Source organism: Aythya marila, assembly GCF_965140915.1.
Source record: "Aythya marila genome assembly, chromosome: 2".
NCBI classification, from domain to species: Eukaryota; Metazoa; Chordata; class Aves; order Anseriformes; family Anatidae; genus Aythya; species Aythya marila.
In genome coordinates, this window is record NC_139043.1 from 84,037,116 (window position 1) to 84,059,501 (window position 22,386).

General features: G+C 38.1%; 1 protein-coding gene across 3 annotated transcripts in view; it reads left to right on the forward strand.

Annotated features, from left to right (window-relative positions):
• CTNND2 (catenin delta 2) overlaps window positions 1-17,783 on the forward strand; it is a 394,794-nt gene extending 377,011 nt beyond the window's left edge. For all 3 annotated transcript variants that reach the window (XM_082752927.1, XM_082752928.1, XM_082752929.1), the window contains 4 exons: window positions 903-1,029; window positions 5,218-5,349; window positions 12,528-12,601; window positions 15,453-17,783. In XM_082752927.1, the coding sequence (XP_082609053.1) occupies window positions 903-1,029; window positions 5,218-5,349; window positions 12,528-12,601; window positions 15,453-15,713 (594 nt within the window). In that variant the 3' untranslated portion in view covers window positions 15,714-17,783. The remainder of the gene's footprint in view (window positions 1-902; window positions 1,030-5,217; window positions 5,350-12,527; window positions 12,602-15,452) is intronic.
• Window positions 17,784-22,386: the final 4,603 nt, after the last annotated feature.

The window sequence follows — 22,386 nt, forward strand, 5'->3', positions numbered from 1 at the left end:
TTGTTTTACAGAGTTAGATTTAACATTAAACAGTGATGAAGGTGGTTAAAACCTGTAAATACTTCAAGACATCTGGAATATTGTGGTTTCTAAGGGCACTAGCTAAAGTCAATTTATGTTCTCACAATACTTTCAAAATATTATTTTTAGTTTCCATTTTAAAATGTAAAGTTCATAATTATTGGGTGTGACGTTGTATACAAGAACGAAATGTGAAACTCCCTTTTTATTTCGAAAATGGCAGTTTCTAACATTTTTATTACTTTGTTTCTTTTCTTAAAATGCATCACTATTACCACAGTCTTAAATACAAGACATACAATTTCTTTCTGTGCATCTTGGAGAAAAATGCAATGAGGAAAATGAATAGATTCTTTTTCACTCAGTTTGAACAAATAGGCACTTAATGTACTTTACTAGACTGCAGATACCCAAGTAGTTACATTAATTTTGATAATCCTGCAGCTTCACCATCTACTTCCTCCATTTCCTAATAAGACAGAAATGATTTAAAGCAAAACCTTGTGAAAACAGGCAGTTTCATGACTTGGAATATTTTCAGATCATTTAGAATGTGAAACTAGAGGCAAGGAAAAAGACAGAACTATTAAACAAATAACTTAAAACATTGTTCAGTGTTTTCATAATACGAATCTTTCCGAAATATGTTACTTTACAGAACTTTCTGCATTTTGATTGTTCTGGTGTTTCAGTACAGTCAGCAAATCAAATCCTGCACCAGTAAGAGTATTTGCCACCCAGTGGCAGGAAAAAGATAGTAGTCTACTTGTATATAAGTAGTTTAAAAAAAAAAAAAAAAAGTAGAGGAGAATACTCTCTACTTAATGCCAAGAACTGTATGGCGAATTTGCTGACTGCTGTCACAATGTTTGATGTTGCAGGATGGATGGTCACAGTATCACTTTGTAGCCTCATCTTCAACAATAGAAAGGGATCGGCAAAGACCATACTCTTCATCACGCACGCCCTCCATCTCTCCCGTGCGCATGTCTCCTAACAACCGCTCAGGTAAGTGCAGGCTTCCAGGGCTGAAGTAAAGACAGAAATAATCCATCACTGTCATTTTTCTCTGTTAAGCAATGTCACTGGCATGCAGATCTGTTAAGAATGATGAAAGCCTACAAAATGCATTATTTACTCTTACCTGAACTATCTATTCAAGGTAGGAATTACCTTTACTTTTTTCTTGCATGACAATGTGCCAACTTCTACAGCAGAAAGAATATTACTTAACTTTTTCTTATGAATTACTATGCAGTGTTTTCCTGATTGAGATTAATCTCAGGTTGATTATTGATAGCATGAGGAAACTCTGCTACTCTATTTGCTAGTCATGACAACCATTAAGCTGTTTATGACTGCTCTGTACACTTGGCAGAATTTGAAAGATCCACATGATTTATGTCAGCTTTTATTCTGATTATATGTGAATGTGTGTATGTGTATATAAGTGTACATACACATGCATATGCAAGCTTAATAAAAGGTTGACTACAGGTCTTCATGTAATATTGATGACAAATTTAGACCACCTATCATTAATTCTGTACAATCCCTGCAATGAATTAGTGTAAGTATGGCAACTTACACCTCCGTGTTAATTTACTTTTCTGTTCAGAAATCTGAGCATTTTTTCATCATCTTATTCTAAGGTAAAACATATCTTGGTTAGATAAAACCATTCTCAGTGAAATTCCTTTAAGGTAAACAGAGTAAAACAATTTTACTACTTGCTCAATCAAATGCTGCCATTCCATAGGTATACTAAGAATTTAGAATTAAAATAGGCCAAACCAATTATTGCCATCAGCATCATGCAGTAGATGGATTTTTACGAAAATAGTTTTAAGTATCTATTAGTGGTGTCTTAGTCCTGCAGAGCAACCACTGAGGAAATTTGAAGTGTCCAGAAGTACAGCCCAGTGAGAGCTGCTATTGACTGTCATTACACAAGTCGGTTTGCAAGGAATTCCTTTTTTTTTTCTTTGCCTTTTTTGTTCAAAATCTCATTTTGACAAGTGCAAGGCACTTGAAATGTCTGGCCCTGAGACCTTAGTTCTATCTCTGCCCAGGACTATCTCCTCACTTCTGATGCTTATAGAACACACTTCAAAAAATATTTCTTATGAATCTTACTGCTCTGAGGAGTCATCTGAAGGCTAGCAAAGGACAAACATAGTGGCTGTTTCTGAAGGAAGAGGAGCCCATGTGATTACAGAGCAGTCAGCTCAGATTCATGTTCTAGAAAACTGTTGGAGAAAGTAATCACAATCTAAATACCTCAGAGATTATAGGAACATAAATGCTGCTTAGGAGTATCTACTTCTACGTTGTAGTACAAGTTACTGTCTGGTAGTACCCATATCAAATCCAAGCATTGATTCAATAGGATTTCTTCTTATAATTCCACCTGAATTTCTTCCACAGCATAGTCACAAGGCTTTGTGGAAAGGAATAGCCAGTAAATGAAATCTACAATAATCGGTGAAACTACTTCACGTGTGATTTTTATAGGCAAGCTAGGGCAAGTTTGCAAACAGTCCAGAAAACATGGCAACACAAAACAGACTGAAAACCATTCTTAAAGAATAGGTGTGATGCTTTGCTAAATGGAAGCCTGCTTTCCTTGGAGGTTTGTCTTGAGTCCAGGACTCTGCAATGTTTTTCATAATGACCCTGGTAATACACAAAGGGTGCCAGTTAACTTGGCAGGTGACGTAAACCTGGGAAAGGGTCACCTACCCTGGAGGGCATCGTTAGAATTCAGAGTTGTCCTGAGACATTGGAGATAACTGCCCAAAGGGAAACAAAGATCCAATCATTTACAAATAAGTTCTAAGGGGAATATCTAGCTAGATGAAAGTGCATTAGAAATGATTTAGGGGGTTTTGTCAGCTGCAAACATAAATCAGGAAATGGAGAAATTGGGATATGAGGACACACTGAATGGGCTGTAATTGTTTAACTCAAAGAACAGAGACGAGATGAGGGCAGCGAGAAGAGGTACACACCAAGTCTTCAAACATGTAACAGGCAGCTGCAAAGAGGCATGGTGTGAACTTTCTCTACTTTCATAGCAGACGAATTAAAATATTGAGCAGCAAGGAGTCAGATTAGCTAGACATTGAACATTTTCTAATGGTAGGAAAACAAAACACAGTAATAAACTGCTTGGAGCAGTTATGTGGTCTCTGTCATCAGAGATCTGTAGTTGTAGACAAAAGTCTGTCAAGAATTATTTTGGTATAGTGCATCCTACCTTGGGGTAAATGTTTGAAGTAAATGAACCCATAATGTCCCATCCATCTCGAGGACTTGGTGATACAGTACTTGTAAGTAGTGTAGAAAGCTCTGTCTATTTTGTGTACTTTAAGAATAAGAGGAGAAAGTCTTGATGTTACTTCTCAATATGTCGACTACTCGATCTATCTCTGCTTCCAATAAAAACTCTGGAGGAAGGCAATTCTGGATTTTAACACTTGCCAAAAGGCAATTGTTCTAACATGAGAGGAAAGGTATAATTTCTACAGGGAACAGAGAGAGATGGTTTTGTTCTTATCAGTCAGTTGTATTCAAAACACTGGAATACTTCAAAGTGTTACCAGAGTACGTGAAACAAAATGCATCCAAGTGTTAGTTACCTTTTCAAGGTATGCATTCTGTTTTGTCCCCTGTGGGAGTCAAGTCTCCATTAGATGATATGGTAACTTAATGTCACGTTTCTTCATATCTTCATGTTTGCTGCCTTTATCATCTTTAGAATTACATCAGTATTGACAAGCAACTTAAAAGCAATCCCCAGTTTTAATACCTCCATAATAAAAGCTATCTGTCCCATATTTGCTCTGTAAATTCAGAGGCTAGGGCCAGCAGAACCAATTTGAACAGAATTCAGCATCACTGTGCAAGGAAGGCTTCCCTGCTCCTTAACTAAAAATTATAACATTGTTTAGAGATGCTGGAAGACATTTCTTATTTATTTATGTATGTATGTATGTATTTATTTATTTATTTATTTTTAAATGACATTGCTATTGCTTTGGAGACTATTTTAACATATATTGAATGTCTGGGTGGCAGCTGGGGAAGGTGTGGAAATACGCACCAGCAGTCTATCTATTTTTCTACCACTATGCCTTTACTAGGCTCTGGGATGCTCACCTTGTACTCCCTCCCCTCCCATTCCCTCCACAACAGGGAAACCACATGGTATCTCCCAACACCTAAATCAGTGAAGTCAGTTCACTTGCAATCCATTATTTTTGTCCCTGCTTTTTTCCCCTTTTCCTGTCTAAGCATCACAAGCTGTGAGTCTTTGTGATCAGCGCCACCCTCACATTCTCCAGTGCATTAAAATCACATACAAACCTGGCACTACAAGTCACCTGGCACTTCCCTGCTTTTAGCTGTAGCAAGAGTTTCAGTTAGCCTCTTTCTTACTGACTGACAGTCAGTCTTATTCACTCAGAGTCAATTGTGGAACAATCGTATGAGCCAATTTTTTCCATAACATTCCCCCCCAACCTCCTTCTTTCAGCAGTCTCAGCTTCTAAACACTTGCAGAGTTTCCCAGCACATGATGAAAGAAATAGTGTTTTAATGTCAACTGTTCCTACATAGATAGTGACAGAGAAATTATTAGACTTACCTTTAAGTGTTAGGGATTCTTTCCTACATGTTTTCTATGAAAAAAATATCTTTCTTTTCTTCCCATTCCCTTTAGAACTATTTCATGGGCTTGTTTATCTTCAACAGAGAAGGGAGGAATCCATTTTATAAGGGCTTTTCTCCTTTTATATTTTTTTTTCTACTCAGTTGAAAGTTAATTAATTGACCATTTTGAGAAGAAAAGCAAAAGTACATATACCAGAAAGTTTTGACACATTAGAGTCTGAAAAGCTAAAAGGGAAAAAAAAAACTATTATTACTGTACTTTTTCTTAATGATCACCTTAGATGATGGGTGTAAGTAAAAAAAAAAGGTGAAAATGATATTTGGAGTTAATAATCGTATTAAAACATTTGTAGTGTATTTGAAATAACAGCACGTTTTCTTTTCTTTCATAACATGGAGGTGTTTCTTCAAACAGCTTGACATTAATCTGCTAGCAAATACATACATTACTAAAATGTTTACTTTAAACAGTACATTCAGTGATATGTGGCGAGAAAAAATAAATCCATTTTTATGATCTAGCAAGTGCCCCAGCCTCACCCCGGGAAATGATCAGCCTAAAAGAAAGGAAAACAGACTATGAATCAACTGGAACAAACGCCACTTACCATGGAAATAAGGGAGAACACACTTCTAGGAAAGACACCATGACAGGTGAGATTATAATTACATAGCATATGTAAAAATCAGCTGTGATAGACGGCTGATTTTATAGGGTTGTCTGAGTTTATTGTAATGTAGAACAGAGTTAACTTGCTTTGGCTGATTCCAAAGTTTTAGCAACCTTGAGAAATACAACTGAAGAAGTATTTGATCTTAATGATACAATGCTTTGCAAAAATGACTTGTGAAGACTGTGATTTTTTATAACAGAAAAGGCTTTAAAAACACTTGTACACTTCTTTTTAATTGTGTTTTCTTTTCAGAAGGAAGTGGGTAAATCCACCTTATATTAATTAGTGCTGTTTCTGTAAGCATGACAATGGTTTAGCACTTGTGGTGATCCCTAATGTCTGTCTTTTGCTGGGATTGGCTTTCTGGGACCAGTTAGATGTTTTTACATGTCACCTATTCCTAGGAGATTCAGCAGCAGTTTGTAAAGTCTGTCCCTGTTTCTTTCCTAGCTAGGGTGATTCAAATGCACAAAATGTTCGTGGTGTGTGTTACGGCATCTATTGCAGGTTTTAGTGAAGGCCTCTCTCTCCTAGTGAGCTCATTAACTTGTTAGCATTTCAGTAATTACAAAATGTTGACTCTTGTCTAGTACAGCATCTCTTCTTTAATTCTCTGCAAAATCACTGTTGCACAGACTTCCATAACCTTTGTTGTTGAGCATTTTATTATATTTACACAGCGATGAGCATCATGGTGTCTTCTCCACCAAACGTTACCTTGGTGCAAGTAAAAAATTCCAGCGAGGAGTCATTCTGCACTTTCTGCCTGTTACCTTTTCCCCCTCCCCCTGCCTAGGTTTTGCTCAGAGAATGCCAGAATGGGTGGTCCTAAGCTCACAGGGACACAAGTACTGTGCTGATTAGTGTCAAGCCCTCCATGCTACAGTGTCTGCTTTCAAGACATGATATGACTCATACAGCTTCTTCTTTGCTACACACCGTTGTGTAATCAAAATCTAAAGGCCAGGCTTTGAACTTGTGTCAAAATGCAAAACAGAACATTAATTAGCAAGACAGTAAAAGTCAGAGGAAGAGAAATGACAGTCAAGAACATACGGAAACCACAGAAACGATGAGTGTCTTGAATCGCCTCTGCAGGATACTACATGGAATTGCAGAAAGTTCTGTCAAGGTACTGTATTTAATGTATCTATAACATTTTGTGTGTTTCGTAGTTACTACACAAAACACTACTATAAACACTTCAGTGGTCATTACTTGTGTAATTGTGAGGACAAGACTTAATTTTTTTTTCATTGCTTTTTCAAGGATCCGGGTAGAGGGTAGAGGGAATCTAAGGAGTAAGAACAGCAGCTGAAAAGGCAGAAGCATTAGTATTTCATTTTAGCTCTGTCTGCAAATTAGATAACCAGATTATATTAGAATGTTTTCAAGAAAGGGTTTTTGCATGGAAATTCTGTGCTTCCTTGCAGATAGTAACTTATTCTTTCATGTCTCTTCCTACTTCAAAACATTATTGATTTCTTTTTCCCCAACCCTTTTCATTTTGTCCTTTACTGTAGTACTTACGTTCTCCTTTATTTTCTTTCTCTTTCTATATAATTTTAGGAGCCTGAGGTCTGTACTTCCCCAGCAACCTTTGCTCTACTTTGATTTTTGCATCCTGTTTTCCTTTAATATGTGTTTGTATTTTATCTGTTCTTATTGATCTTTTGGGTTGGCTCTTAATAAGAAAACTCAAGGCTCTCAGCATCATGCTTGACTATCCATTATTTTTCAGTTACTGAGCTCAGTGAGGAGTATCAAAAACAAATTGAAAAGTTCTATAATATTTCAAAATCTTGTATAGACATTGTATGAATGGATATGGAATTAACAAATCACTTGCTCTCTCTTTCAGATAGATCACCAAATCTCTGCTTGTTTGGTCTCGGCTCAAATTAAGCACTATTTTAAGAACAGAAGAAAATAACAGAAGGAGACCTGCTTTTCAACATTGGACATGAAATTTGTATAATGTATCTGTAGTTAATTAAACAATAAATATTTCATTAAAGAACAATATAAAATACAGTATTTGTGGTTTTAATTGTGAGGCATTTTGGCTTTACTTCTCTAGTCTAATGCAAGTTCATGTAGCAAGTTTATTCTAATGCCTGTATTTCATTTTGTGCATCAAATAATGCATTGCAGCTCATACATCCACAGAGCCTATGGGACTTAGATAAATGTTTTTTCAAGTTCCACCTGGCGTATACATATTTTGAGCTGCTCCTGTGTTTTGTGCCAAGCTGATGTATTACACAAAGCTTTCCTTGACTTATGGATTTACAGAGACTGTAGAGCTACAGATGTAGTCCCAATTTATCCACACCTGTCTCCATGCTCTTCTCCAAAGCTCTTCTCAGTTTATAGTTCAAAAATTTTATGACCTCTTGGCTGGGACTGAAATGAAGGTTTTTTGATGGATTTTTGAAGTAGAAATGTTGGCTTCTTGCCATTGTGGAGAGTTGTCAGGAAACCTCTGGGAAAAAATGGAGAATCTATGAAGTAAACAGTTTGGCTGAAAATGATAACTTATATTGATTTCACAAGGACAGCTAAAAAATAGAGGAACAATATCAAAGTTCTCATTGCCCTCTTCACTTTGCAGGTTTATGATGCCTTGTATATTTACAATCCATCTTCTCTTTTCTGTAGAAAATAATAACCAATAATAAAATTTTATCACCTAAAGTATATTTTTAAGACAAAAACTATTATAGTCCTTTAAAAAAAACACAGGAACTGTAAATGAATGTGATAACGTTATTTATGCCTTGGTGCTCTCCTTTAGAACAAAGAAGATAAGCTTACTGTATACTATCATGGGACTCTACTGCAAAGTTTCTTTCACTTTATTAAATCCCTTACTGAACTAATATGTGCATCACAGTCTGCCTCCTGTATCTTCACTTCCACCAGCAGAAACTCCTGATTAGTTTATTCTTTTGCTTATCAGTAATCTATCATCTGTATTTTTCTCATTTCAGCTTACTTATAAGTCCCTGCACTGTCTAAACACAAACAGCCACAGTCTGTTATAGTAGATAGAGATGCTTGGGTTACTTGAACTTATTACTACTTTAAGAAACCACAGTACACTGTAATCTTTGTCGTGCCCTTTCACCACACGAGAAGGTGGTGGTGGTAATGACAGGCAGTGATCTCTGTTAGATGATATTTGTGAGGCACAGAAGCATTTGCCTTTACTGTCTTGAAATAAATTTTAGAAAATGGGGTCCTGCTGATGGCAGTAAAAAAAGCAGGCTATGCAATCCTGACAGAGGATAACTAGCTGCCCAGTTGATCTTTCCTTTCTTACTATCAGTCTGTGTTTGTGAGTGTAAAAGGTTAGTACCTTATTATTTGAAAGTGTCTGTAAATCTGTTCTGAATGAATACTTTTAGGAACTGAAAGTTGAATGTTAAACCATGAGCCAAGTGACTGAGATATACGGGGAGGGCTTTGGTCAATGATAACTTTGTCACATAAACCATTGACTGACGTAATTTTCAAAGTTGTCATCAGCTGTGAAGACTTCTGTGGGAAGCTATTTTTTTTTAAATCAATATCACCTTTAAAACTGAATGAAGAAAATAAAAAAATAAGGCATTTTTCTCTGTTTTTTATACAACGCAACCACCGAGTGCTGCAGGTTGATCATAGTACTCACTTTAGAACCATCACAATTTTTTCCAGTAAGATGTACCTCTCAGTACTATCTTGTACTGATGTTTATATGGCGCTGATGTTTATATGCTGCATAAAATACACACGCCCACACTCATCAATTCTGGAATCGTTTCATCTGCAGTGAAAATTCTTACATCTCTGTAAGGAAGCATGGCTGCTGGAAAATCTCCATCTCCTGCTCCTTGTACCCCTTTCCCTTCTCCTGCCACATCTTAAAAAATAAGATCATTTCATTAATTCTCTCTGATAATTTTACCATGATGACACCCATCCATGTAACATCAATTATCAGTTACTAATCACCCCAATACCTGGCTCATTCTCTCCCTTCTTTCTTTTATATTTGCCCCCTGCTTTTGGACAGCAAGAGTCAGCTGCTCACTGAGGCATGGCAGAGGGGGAATGGAGTTCCCAGGAGTGCTGCCTGCGTGCTCAGAAGCAGGTACTGGAGTGGGGTGGCATGCGTTACTGGCAGCTACATTGCTCGACTTACATTTCCTCCAGAAACAGAATTATGTCAGCCTCGCAGCTAGACAAAGCCAAGATTTCTTGTCTGTGAATTCTTGGCATTCATTTCCAAGCATTTAATGTGTCATTGTATTCCCTTTTATCGCATTACAAAAATAATACCACAGTTTGCTTGCATTTTGAATTTGTGGATTTGCATTCATGTGACTGCAGTGAAATCAGCAGTGCAGACCTTGCAGCTATTTTTATACACAGACTACCCATTTTTTTCCATCGCAGAATCTGTGATCTGTGAGACTGCAAGTCTTCAATCTAGCATGTGACAAATACAACATATTTCACAGTACTGTGTTGGACAGATATGCACCAACTCTGAACTGTTTCTGTTTTTTAATAATCATAGCTGTTAGGGGCATACAGGATCCTAGTGCCCTTTTATTTACCTGTAAAAAGATGGAACGGTCATGATACTCCTTGAAGTCTTTCTGATTGCCTGTGGGAATACTATGTAAATTAGCATGTTACCAATCTACTATTTTTCATCAGATTCTCCATAAAACCCTCAGGTGTTGCGCCTCTTCTTTTCCTGACAGCAAACAATTATGAATAGTATTGTCCTCTCCAGATCAAATATTTTCAGTCCTGCCTGCCTGAAAACTTGCATGCATGAAGCTTAAGTCTTGCTTGAGATTTATCTGCATGAAACGAAAATGGTTACAAGAAGCCCTTCCCTGTTAATGAGAGTCCAACACACTGAGTATCGCTTCCATTTTGTTCAAGCCAGCTTCTTGTAGCACTCCATGGAGCAAGCAAAGAATTCATAAAGCCAGCATAAAAAAAATTGGTATCACAGAAGGGTCTGGCACTGGCACTGCTGAGAGCCACGCAGGCATAAGGAGCACCATAGACTGTAATGCTGATGCAGGCTCCTCTAATACCAAACGCTGTCTTCAGAAGGGCGAGTTTCAAACACTAGAGCAGAGGATGTAGCTGTAATTCATAAAAAACACCAAAATAACTGTCAAGTCTCACACATCAATCAAGCTTGGTGACAAAATGCAGCCTGAACAGAGAGAACCTTTGTAGATCAACCCTTCAGTGCTAACATCTATGGCAATAAGATAAACAATAAACTACTCAAGCAGGCATCACTACCATCTGTTACCACCTGATGGCACACATGCAAAATTGAGAGTACCTCCCACCAAAAAGACCAACCGTTGTCTGTTACCAGAGCTCATTTACTTCCCACTTTCACAGAAAGGATCCCTTTGCACTACTCAGAGACCTGTGGGGCTCTGCAACATTTCCTACACAGAACTGTCATTGTCTTAGAAACTGCATCCAGCACATGAAGAACCAAGAGGTTTTTTCACCCCTATTAGCTCATGGTCATCAAGTGAAAAAAAATGTGTTGTTTTTCTTCCCCCCAGTTGTTAAATCTCATCACCTGACTATATAAGCCCTGTCTTCATCCTGTTTCAAGACCATAGTGGAGAACTTCAAGAGCACCACCTGAGATCTGTAAAGTGACAACAGGAGACCGTGCAAAAAGCTCTGTCAAAAATTGTACCTTCAGCACGATACCTGTGGCAGATGCGAAGATCAGAATTGGCATTTCACAGTCGACTTTGATGATCAACCATTCCGTTCTTTCTTTTTCCACAGAGGGTGTAGTAGCTGGGGGAAGAAGGATGGAGGCAGTTCTGCCTGCTGGGGTCCATGCTAGCAGGTTGCAAAGGGAAGAAGGAGTGGTTACTTCTTCAGTAACGGTGTCTCTTAGTGACGTGACTAGCATGGGTCCCACAGCCAGCTTTCAGCTCTGCTGCTCAGTCCTTGCCCTCAAAGTTTTGAGTTGCGAAGGTACTAAAAGCATCTTTTGGTGCCTCCGGGCTTTATACCATTGCACAGAGACCTGAGAGAAGTTGAATGGGCAACGTGTTTCAGTTCCTGTGGGGACTCTGATTCACAGCTACTTCTAAAATTCTCTTTCAGGCATATGCTCTTATAATGATAGTCATGATTATATCATCAAAACATTGGTTCAAATATCTGGGAAGTTAATAACACGTATCCAGTAAGAATATTGTGCAGCAGCCACACATCTTTCCTTCGTATTATTCATATTATTTCAAATAAGAGAAATGCATGCAATGTTTCTGGTTCTACCAGCAGGCTGAGCTTCAGCCAGATACCCAAATCAGGATCATGAGTTCATCAGTAAAGGCTAAAGCCTTGAAGGAAAAACCCTTGCCTTTCTTTTTTTTTTTTGGGGGGGGAGCAGGATGGGCAATATATTTTTTGCAAAGCAGTATGATGATGTTGTCTTTTTCCTTAGAGTTACTTCTGATTTCAAACTCTTAGCTCAATTTTGTCCATGTGTTTTCGTAGTAGGACATCTGAAAAGAAAGTGACAGTGGTTTATGGATTTGAGACTATCTTGGCCAGATCTCTTTGGTGTAACTGCTTATTACATTTTTGCATAACTCATTTTTTCAGTTGTATTTAATCAGTTTTCCCAAGAATGAGTTCACAATATAGCAAAAGCACTGTAGGATAAGATTTGGTATAACATCATTCAACTGACCTGAAAGGAGATAAATATTTCTTAATTTCATTACTTGCAACTGCTACCTGTTTAGCCTATGTGTGATACAAAATCATATGTATAATCTGGAATATATTACTGAATGCTAGCTGTATATGAAATTATTTTGTTGATTTATGTGTGAAGTGCAGAAGACTGGTATGAACATGACATAGTGCCTGTAACCATTAATAAGTGTACACCATGTACGTGCATGTACTACAAATCAAAGATTAAGACTATTTAGTGAGAGGGAGAGAAAATGGAAGATTGCAAACACTTTTAAAAATGTTTGTGCATGCGAAATGGGCACTATGTAAGTATTAAATAAAGCCTTAACAACTCATTTTGAGACCAAAGAGGTATGTTTGGTAAAACTGCTTTTCCTTCCTCTTTTCTCTCTCCAGCTCAGAGCACTGGCATCTCAACTTTGTACAGGAATTCTTACGGTGCACCTGCTGAAGATATCAAACATAACCAGGTAAGCGGGAAGACTAAAATGTTACTGTTCTAGATGGCAAGACACCAATGTCACATTTTCAAATGGAAACTACCAAAAATATCACAAGGATAAAAAAATCTAGATAGAAGAAATGAATCATCTGCTTGACCAACTGCTAGCAATTCCACTGGCTGCAGGCAAATTATATTCTTTATGCTAATGCAAAATTTCAGCCCAAGTTTCAAAAATGGGTTTCCAATGGATTATGACAGCATATGCGCAAAATTAGCTAAAGTATTAAGGCTGGTAACTCTTAATGAAATCAAGACAGGCTTGAGACCTGAATGCCTTTAAAGTTCTGGGTTTGTGATGCATAGTCTAAAAGCCAAACTAACATAATGGGCACTTCTGCTTTGTCAAATACCTCGTGATGTCCCATGCCAGTGAACTTGGCGAAGCCCCTTCACATCTCATTACTTGGGTGTATCCATCATGACGTTCAGCATTACTGCTGGCACCGCATGAGTCAGAGGCTTAGTCGTTCTGGAAGAAACTCAAGTATTGAGCAGGCTTGGAAAAGGCACTTCCCTCTATCTCTTAGAGAGGCATATGCACTGTACTTATGTGTATACACTTATGTACTTATGTGTGTACTTATGCCCTCAGGTTTGTCATTTTGCCACTCCACAACTAATGTGTATACATCCAAACCATTCAGTCAGGAACGTTGAGCTTCTAAAATGCCCTGTCCCTGAAAACCAGAAAGCAAAAAGTATGTCTGGAAAAGTAGGGCATTTGAAAAGCGTAACTGGCAGCATGGGTGCCAAGCTAACACAACCTCACAGAAAGAGAAAAAGAGCTATCACAATATTGACATGTATTTCATTCATATGGCCATATATTTCCAGTACAGTATTTCCTCAGTCCCTAGAAAACATTTTCTGCAGTCATAGGCTTTTGTTTCATTTTTATACCTAATGCTACTTTACACTTAATTACCACAATTCCTTAATGTTTTCATAGCTTCCTTATGCAATGTGCAAAAGTTGCAGCATTTTTCAAATAGAGATATAAGGCCAAAAAACATTTCAGACAAGCATTTTAAATGATTGCTAACATCAGACAAGTAAAGGAATATTTAGTAGAATTGATAAAAAAAAGTTTCCCCGAAAATTTTTACTAGATTACCTGAAATTTCAGTTTCAATGAATGATATTTCAGTTTCAATCCACAAACTTATAGTGAGGAGAGTTTCTGATATTCTGTGCCCCCGTTTTCCCTTTATTGGTTTTGCTCCTAAGACAGGATTTCGTGCGGTGTACCATATCCTTTGTTTGTGTGAGCCACTTTAGTGCATGGAGGTGTTTCTGCTTTTATTGCCTTTAAAGAGATAAAGGCCTTCTAACCAACACAGTACTTAGAGGAAGTAAGGGTATATTTTAACAGCTGCTGCAATGTAGCTTCAGTCATGAATGAACTAATCTGATTTTTGGAGTGAGAGCCCAAAAAAGAGTGCTTTTCCACCTTTTCCCACTTGGCTGTCTCAATGAAATGTCAAGTTTATGATTGACCCATCAGAAATAATGTGTTTAACCAGCAAAATTAAAAAGTACTAACTCAGTCCACTATTTTCTACTCAAAAAATCAACCAGCTCTATCTTTTTGGCTTATGAATACATTATTTAGTATAGAATTTTTCTTCTGTGTCCAAAATGAAGCACCTTTGTTTGAACACGTGGAGTGAGATGAAATAGAAATCTTCAGGAGGTTGTTATGCTTCCTGTTGCCATTCTAATATTGTGCCCAGTGTTGTAAGATCACTTGAGGGACTGTTAAAGGCAGTGGACACTGACTGCCTTTTGCATTCTGTGCATAGAGTCCAATACAGACACTTTCAAAGAATATTGTAGAATCATGGTATCCAGCAGTGCCACTGTTCCTCTCTTCTTGAAGGAGCTTTACGAGCTTGTGCATAGTCAGCAGGTTCTGCAGAAACTCTTCTAACACTGATGTTGGAGCATCGATATTCCCAGTGGTGGCTCATTGGAAAAGACACCATCTGAAGACTGGAAGTCTGTGTCATTTTGCAGTCACAAAGACACTTAGTAAATGCTTATAAACTTCAGATTTTCATTAAGCCCCAAGTATAAAAGCAGAGTCTCACTAGGGCTGTCTGAAAAAAACTTTATGGCTTACTTAGGTTAGAGGACTGCATGAGATTTTTTTTTCTGTGTATCATAAATACTTCAACCTCAAGGCAACTTGCTGGAACATTGCAACAACACAAGATTGTCAACGTGAAGCGCTGAGGCAGTGGTAAGAAATTGGTTCAACTTAACAGCAGCAGAAGAACACATTTCAGGGCACTTAGTTTGAAATGTTCTCATGTCAGTGCCCCAAAGACTATTACTTGGTTCTTAACAATATGCTGCTACTCAATCTCACCTGTGGCAAAGGAAGCTGCAAAATGTTTAACATCTTTGGAGTGTGTATCGCTTCCAGTCAGATTCTTCAAGGCTGAGTTTTGGCCAACAATGTTTGCATTGTAGAGCTGTGAAGTAGTCAGAAAGCCATATATACAGATTATATTTACTAAAGTTACTGTGAGCTACACTGCTCAGATCCAGATCTGAATTACTTTTGAAATAAAGCAGCCGCATCTGTTAGCAGCAGTAATATAAAATAATAAATGAAAATGTAAAGAATGTACTGACAAGGCAGAGCTGTGGAATTAATTGACTACCAAGCACTGCTTTGGGGCAGAGGTTAAGACAATGCACAACTTTCTATTTCCAGCATGACAAACAGAATGAGATTTGCTCCTTCTTCCCTCTTGTTGCCTACAACAACATCTTGCATCTAATAACCTGCGGGCGTTGCTATCTTTCAGGTTTCAACACAGCCAGTTCCACAGGAGCCCAGCAGAAAAGATTACGAACCATATCAGCCGTTTCAGAATTCAACCAGAAACTATGATGAGTCCTTCTTTGAGGACCAAGTGCATCATCGCCCACCTGCAAGTGAATACAACATGCACCTGGGACTAAAGTCAACTGGCAACTACGTCGACTTCTATTCAGCTGCTCGTCCCTATAGTGAACTTAACTATGAAACAAGCCACTATCCAGCCTCTCCCGACTCCTGGGTTTGAGACTTGGGCAGATACAAAAGCTCCAGGAACTGTGCATGTGCATGCATACCACAAGACATTTTTTTTCCTGCAAATTTAGTTTGTTAAAGCCTGTTCCGTAGGAAGGCCCAGATAACCAGTAAGGAAAAAAAATAAGAGATTTTTTTTAGAAGGCTAAAAGAAATGAAAGCTAAACCTGGGAGTAATTAGAAAGAAATATATATATATATACACATATATATATTTTACGTGTGGGACAACTTTACTGTTGGCCTGTAGAGTCTAAAGTTCGGTGCTGTGTGTTGAATGTGGCTGAAGGAAGTAGGGAGAACATGACAGTGGATGTGGGTTAAGAGTTAAGCACAAGTAACTGAGCAGCGTACATACTTTATGGGGAACAGCTTCTCACACTTTGTTTAATATCCTCATTCATTGTGAATCTAGGCTTCAAGTTGCATTTGGGGTTTCCTCTGTACAGCAAGATGTTTCTTGCCTTTTGTTAATGCATTGTTGTAAAGTATTTGATGTACATTACAGATAAAAAAAACAAGTGCATTGTGTATATTACACCAATGCCACAGTGTTTCTTCATCTATGGTTCTAAATATTGCTTCAATTTCAAATTTTGAAAGATGTATGAATTTCCAGTTTTTTGTTTTCTTCTCCCCGGTGCGTTTTAACAAAAAAAAAGAAAAAAGAAAAAAAAGAAAAAAAAAAAAAGGAATATTTAGCAGTATTGTTCGTTCTGATATGTGAATTTGTTTGTGGCAACTAAAAAAAAAGGCATTCAGCAGTTTCTGACAATTAACATTCATCATTCCACACTCCTTGTCAACAAAGTGCTTTTTCACTGCCTAAAATTTTAGATGTAGATATTTGAAATAGATTTTTTTCATTTATACCAGTTTTCTTTATGATGATACAGTGTTAAAAGAAAATAAATTACAATTGATCTGTCATCCATATTTGCTAAGAATGTCTATTTCCAGGAATCTATCATACAAATATACATTCTTACTCGTGTGTGTCCACGTATGCATAGTATTCTGTGTGTGTGTGTATGTGTTTGAGCGTGTGCGTTTGTGTGGTGTAAGACCTATTTTCATCCAATGTTTTCCTTGTTCAAATTTCAGTTTTTGTTTGATTTTTTTTTTATTTTTTATTTTTTAACAGTGGAAACTCCAGTATGTGCTTTCTCTTACTCACTTTATTAACCATTGATAGTAATTCAAAATTGTTAGGCCACATACTCACAAAGGAAGGGGTTGTAGGATGTTTTTCAATGAGTCCTTCACCCTTAGGTGCCATTTCCTTTAAAATAGCATCTCTTGATCTTTTCTTGGGGAAAGAAATTTCATTACTCTCCAGCCACCAACCAGCAAGCACTCAAGGAAGAGAGTTTGATCTTGCCATCTCCCTGAGGGAATGGAAAACAAAGACCCAACAGACTAAAGTCTGGAGTCTCCTAACTCTTCAGGCTACAGAAGGGTCCAACTCCTGAACCATTTGGACAATCATTTATTTTAACCCATACCAAAAAGAAAACCCAACATCCAAAATGCATTCCTCAAATATGAAAGATACTGGCCATTTCTGTGCATTTAAAATAAAACCCTAAAAAATAAAAAATTAAAAAAAAAAGAAAAAAAAAAAGTAAGCAACAGAATTAAAAAACAAACAAACAAACAAACAAAAGGAAAGGAAACTAGGCTAAGAGACCAGAAGAGCTAGCATACTAATCTTAGCTCTTGGGAACTTAAAAAAAAAAATAAATAAATAATCATCATCTAGCATTTCTTTGATTCAGCCAAGAGTTTGGCATACAGTTTCCACAGAATAAGATCCAACACAAAAGGAGTAGTTGTAAATTGCTTAAATTACAATTAAGGAATTTGTTTTAGGTTGCAAACATTTCTGTGATTAGTCATTGTAATAGTCTCAACATCACCTGGCACACTTCTGGCTGTGTGCGGGGGAAGAAGTCTCTTGCAAATCATTGCCTGCTCTGTAGGATGCAGACCGAGTAGTTCATGCAGGCAGGTGTTGTGATGTAGAATTGGTTTTTGGTAATCTAGGACTATAGTTTAATCTTTTTTGGCAGCTTTTCCCGGTGTACGATATGTAACCTTATCTGCTCTTTGTAGTAAACAGGGGGAAAAAATCGCATGCAAAAAAATTTTTAAATCGTTTAAAAAAGGGTGGGTGGGAGGGGCACAGTGGGCCAGATGTATAGTGAGGTAGATGAAAATATTATTCATAGTTTTGGACACAGGTTGTTTATATTTTATTTATTACATTGATTTTAATAAGTGACATTTGCAGTGCTCTTTTGAACAAAGCACATTTTCAGTATAAAAACTTTTTTTTAATAAAGAATGTCACTCGCAACTTGAAGTTCTTCTTGCCTGCCTAATAACCACCAGATTTGTGCAGTTCTTCAGATGCAGGATTGCAAAAAGGCCGAAGGGACCCATGGTTCTGTTTAAAGTCCTTTAGAGAGAACGTTACTGTAAACTGGATTATATTTCCATTCTTCAAACTACTTAAATGCCATATTGCCCCCTTGCAGCTCCTCTTAGAAATTAGTTAGAGTCAAACGTTGACCATTGCTCAAGTGAGACGTTTTGGACTGATGAAGTGGCATAAAATACCTTTTGTCTATAGTTTGTGTTCTTTCGTTTCCATTCTTCTGTAGTGGCAAGTGCTCCAACTAATAATGTTCACTCTTGCTGTACTGAGTTTTGAGAAGTGTGGAATTACCTGGCTTCTTTTCCAGGCTTGAAAATCCAACACTGCTGCCATACTGAACGGGATACTTATGATGCATTCTTTTTAATACTGAGGAAAGTATCATTGCCTATTGCTGTTCCCTTCATTCTTGTACTAGATCACACACAGAAATAGAGGAGAAACAAAACTGTTCCAAAAAATGTATAAAATGCAATTGATGTACTGTAAAATGTCGGATTTTTCTTTTTCTTTTCCTTTTTTTTTTCTTTTTAACAAGCTTCGCATTAGAATCTTGATCAGTTGTGTAGACCTATATAAATCTCACTGTTTTATTAAATGCTGTTTATGGTCTGGAAGGAATGGTTAACCTATCTCAAGATTAACAAATTTGCACTAACATGAGCAATATTGATTTGAAAAAAAAAAAAAAAAAAAAAAAAGTGAATTCAATATTTAAAAGATAAACTATGATTTTAAAGGTATATTAACACTGAAAGTACATTTTGACAAATAACATATTTAAGCCCAAAATATAAATGGTTATGTCAAATAACACAAAAAGAGCTATAACAATATAGATTGAGAAAAAATGTGTTTCACTGTACATGTTGCTAACATGTACAAAGACAAACTCATATTGACATATTTTCTATTAATAAATCCTACTGTATTGTGGAGAATTGTTGGTCATAGTGCAATATGTTTAAACTCAGAAGTGGACTCCATAGGTTGATTCCTAGCTTCACACAGCCAACAACCCCCTGCAGTTCCCTTATTTTAAATGTTAATTGGATATTAATCATCTCTCAAGTCATTCCTGCCCCTTTACCCCCAATCAGGTTTATGAGCACAACTTTAAACAGCAAGGGAAGGGGAAATGTATTTTTGAGAACAGTACCAACACCCAATTCACCCCTAAGTAAGGCTGAAAGAGCTGAAAAGCCTCAAGGCTGGTGTCACTGGATGGGAGCACACTAAAAATTGCACCAATGTTAAGTAGACTATGGCCAAGGAACTCAGAGAAAGCCAGTAATTTATTTCTGCATGTTTGAGGAGCTTGGCTCCTCCACATGTAGCAGCTCAGGAGTGTTTACGGGGACTAGGTTGCCTAAGACTTGCAGAAGTGTCCTGCCAGGGAGACTTACAACTAAAATTAGGAATGCTGACTATTTGCTTCTACCTTGGCACAGCTTAGTCTACTGTTAAAAGTGTTGCAGGAGAGGCTTTCTCGATTCCTTTGCCTTTATTACTCACCCCCTCCTGCCAACGAGCAGAAAAAAGTCTGAGCTTAGTGCTACTGCTTGTATCGTGGGGAGTGGGAGGTGTGAAGGGAGCAACCTGGATTGGAGTGGGAAAAAAGGGGGCATAAGGGCATAAACATACAGAAACAGAGGGCTTGTACATGCCCCTAATGACCAACAGTGGAATGGGGCCTGGCAGTATGTTGTGCACTGAGATCATCAAATATTACTGACAGACTGATGCACTGAGGCGTTCATAGCAGCGACATGCTGCACGCAAAGCTTTGCACTAGCCAAGCGAGAGGGGACAGCAGAGGGAAGTCACAGGTCACTGCTGGGCACTTCCAGCTCTGTCCTGCGAGGCAGCAAGCCAAGCGCTGAGCACAATCGGCACAAGGGCAGCGACCCGACTGCTGGCTGCTATGAAGGACAGAGGAGGGGGATTACTCCTGATCAGAGGCTTTAAGCGAAAACAGAGGCTCGACAGCTAAAACAGAGGCAGCTCTCTGCAAATCCCTCCCCCACCACACATCCTCCATGGCGGTGCTGTCTGCCCAGCAGGTACGGGGACACTGTGCACACAGGGCACAATTCCTTCAAGGACCCAGCTGGCACAAGGCCTTTACTATCCGCACATGTGGGTCTGAACCCAAGCTAGCTGAGAAGTGGCTCCAGCCACTGGGGACTCCATTGTTTTCTCTTGAGGCCAGGTAGGATCAGCATCTCCTAAAGAGCTGTGCTGTGCCACCTCTTTTTTTTCCAGAGGGCTCACCAGTTTTTAAATAGTGGCCTGAGGCCATTTTCAGACATTTGTTCTGAAAGTGGGAGATGTGAGTTTCCTGTCTGCCCCAGTCTAATAGGGCACACAGCACACAGCAGCCATTGACTTGCAGGGGGGCATCACCACTGCCGAGGATGTTCAGAAAAGACCAGGAGACAAGCAGTGACTGTCACCTCTGGTGATACACCTGCGTTAGGAGCACTTCCAGGATTAAGTCTGCTGAGGCCCAGGCCTGTGACCAGCTAGCACAAGCACTTCAGGTTCTTTCTCCCCAGCACTCCCCCAGTTTTTGGGTTTTTTTTTTGCATGATCGTGACAGGGCCACGTCATTCAGACCTGCACACCACGGCCTGCTGCAAGGCCTGCACATGAGGCCTGGTGTTGGCCAGACATGGCCCTCTAGCAAGACACCATGCCTAAGCATTACCCTTAAAACTGATTCCCAATCAAGCCGACTTTTAGCGCTTTTAATGCAATTTTAAAAGCAGCTTCCTTCCCGTGTGGGCATTGGTATTGGTTTCCAAGAAGACAGCACACGCTAAACTGTTACAAAGCTTAAACCTTTAGCTCACTTATTAAAGCCAACAGATGTCCCTGGAAAGACTTCCAGTAACTTCAGGGAGGAATGGGCCAGGCCCAAAGAGAGAAGTGTCAAACACTTTTGGTGCAAACATCTCACAGGATGAAAGCATCAAGGACCTCCCAGCCACCATGCTGAAGGTTGCAGTGCACTAGTAGACAGCAGAAGAAAAAGGCCAGTTATTTCTTAGGACTTGTCTCTCAAAATTTACTGTATAGCCTTCAGCTCTCTCTAATTTTATTTTCATGGTTTTAAGAAATTGGATAAAAAGTGACTGATTGTTGCAGTTAATTTCGGTAGCCTGATGAGTACTTTCAGAAACTGAAATACTTTATTTTTCAGACAGGAGATATGTCAAACCTAGCACTAAATCTAAGAAAGCAAAATCACAGCTGTTTGCTGATTCACCGTTTTTCACAAATTCAATTAAAGTATTAATTGATATAAAGCTTTTCATTTATATATAACCCTTATGAGAGTTGCTTTTTAAATAATTTAGTTACTGTACATGAAAGTTATGTAGGCAGAAAATGTTAATAACTAAACATATCGAGGCTGAAGAGTAAATGTGTGACAGAGAACTCAGGCTGCTGTACACAGACACGATTGATTTTTACCTCTTCTTGACATCAACCAAGAAAGAAAAAAAAAAAATAAAGAGCATGTACTATAGGAAGCTTAACATGTCACATAGCAAATATGTCACTTTGGAAAAAAAAGATTTACAACCTTTAAAAAACAACCCTTTTCTTCTAAGCTACCGTGGGTTTGAGTTTTTCTTGGGGTGGTGAGAAGAAAGGAGAATTAAAAAGCCACTTGTTTAGTAGGTAAGGATAACGATCTGCCCTGAACAAAATCTGCATGATAGCCAATTTTTAAAATAAAAACCTGGATACTTCAAATGTACATAGTCTGATAGCACGTTAAATCATGCACATTAGGCTATGCCCATGGCCTAGGCTCTCCCTCAGGGAGCACATGGGGTGTGATAAAATATTAGTCAGAAGGGAATTTCAAGTTGAAAGCCAGACACCAGGTGAATTAAAGCTGCAGTCATTAACACAGGGGAAAAGTGTGGGTTCCCTTCCCACAGCTAAGGGATGTGGTTTGTGTTTTTGTTGTTACTGTTTTTTTATTTTCATAATTAGGGTTTAGGGCAATAAAAATGTTGATGTAGCAATCTGTGGAATGTGTTGTGAGTTAAGTAAAAGGAAAAGTTATGTTAATACTTATAATTGAAAAAGACAGATTGAGACAAACTGTTATGACTTCCTAAAATTAGATGTATAAGTGTAGGTTAAGATAAAATCTGATTTAACAGCACCGTGATTTAAATACAAATAATGTAATAAGGTAGACTGT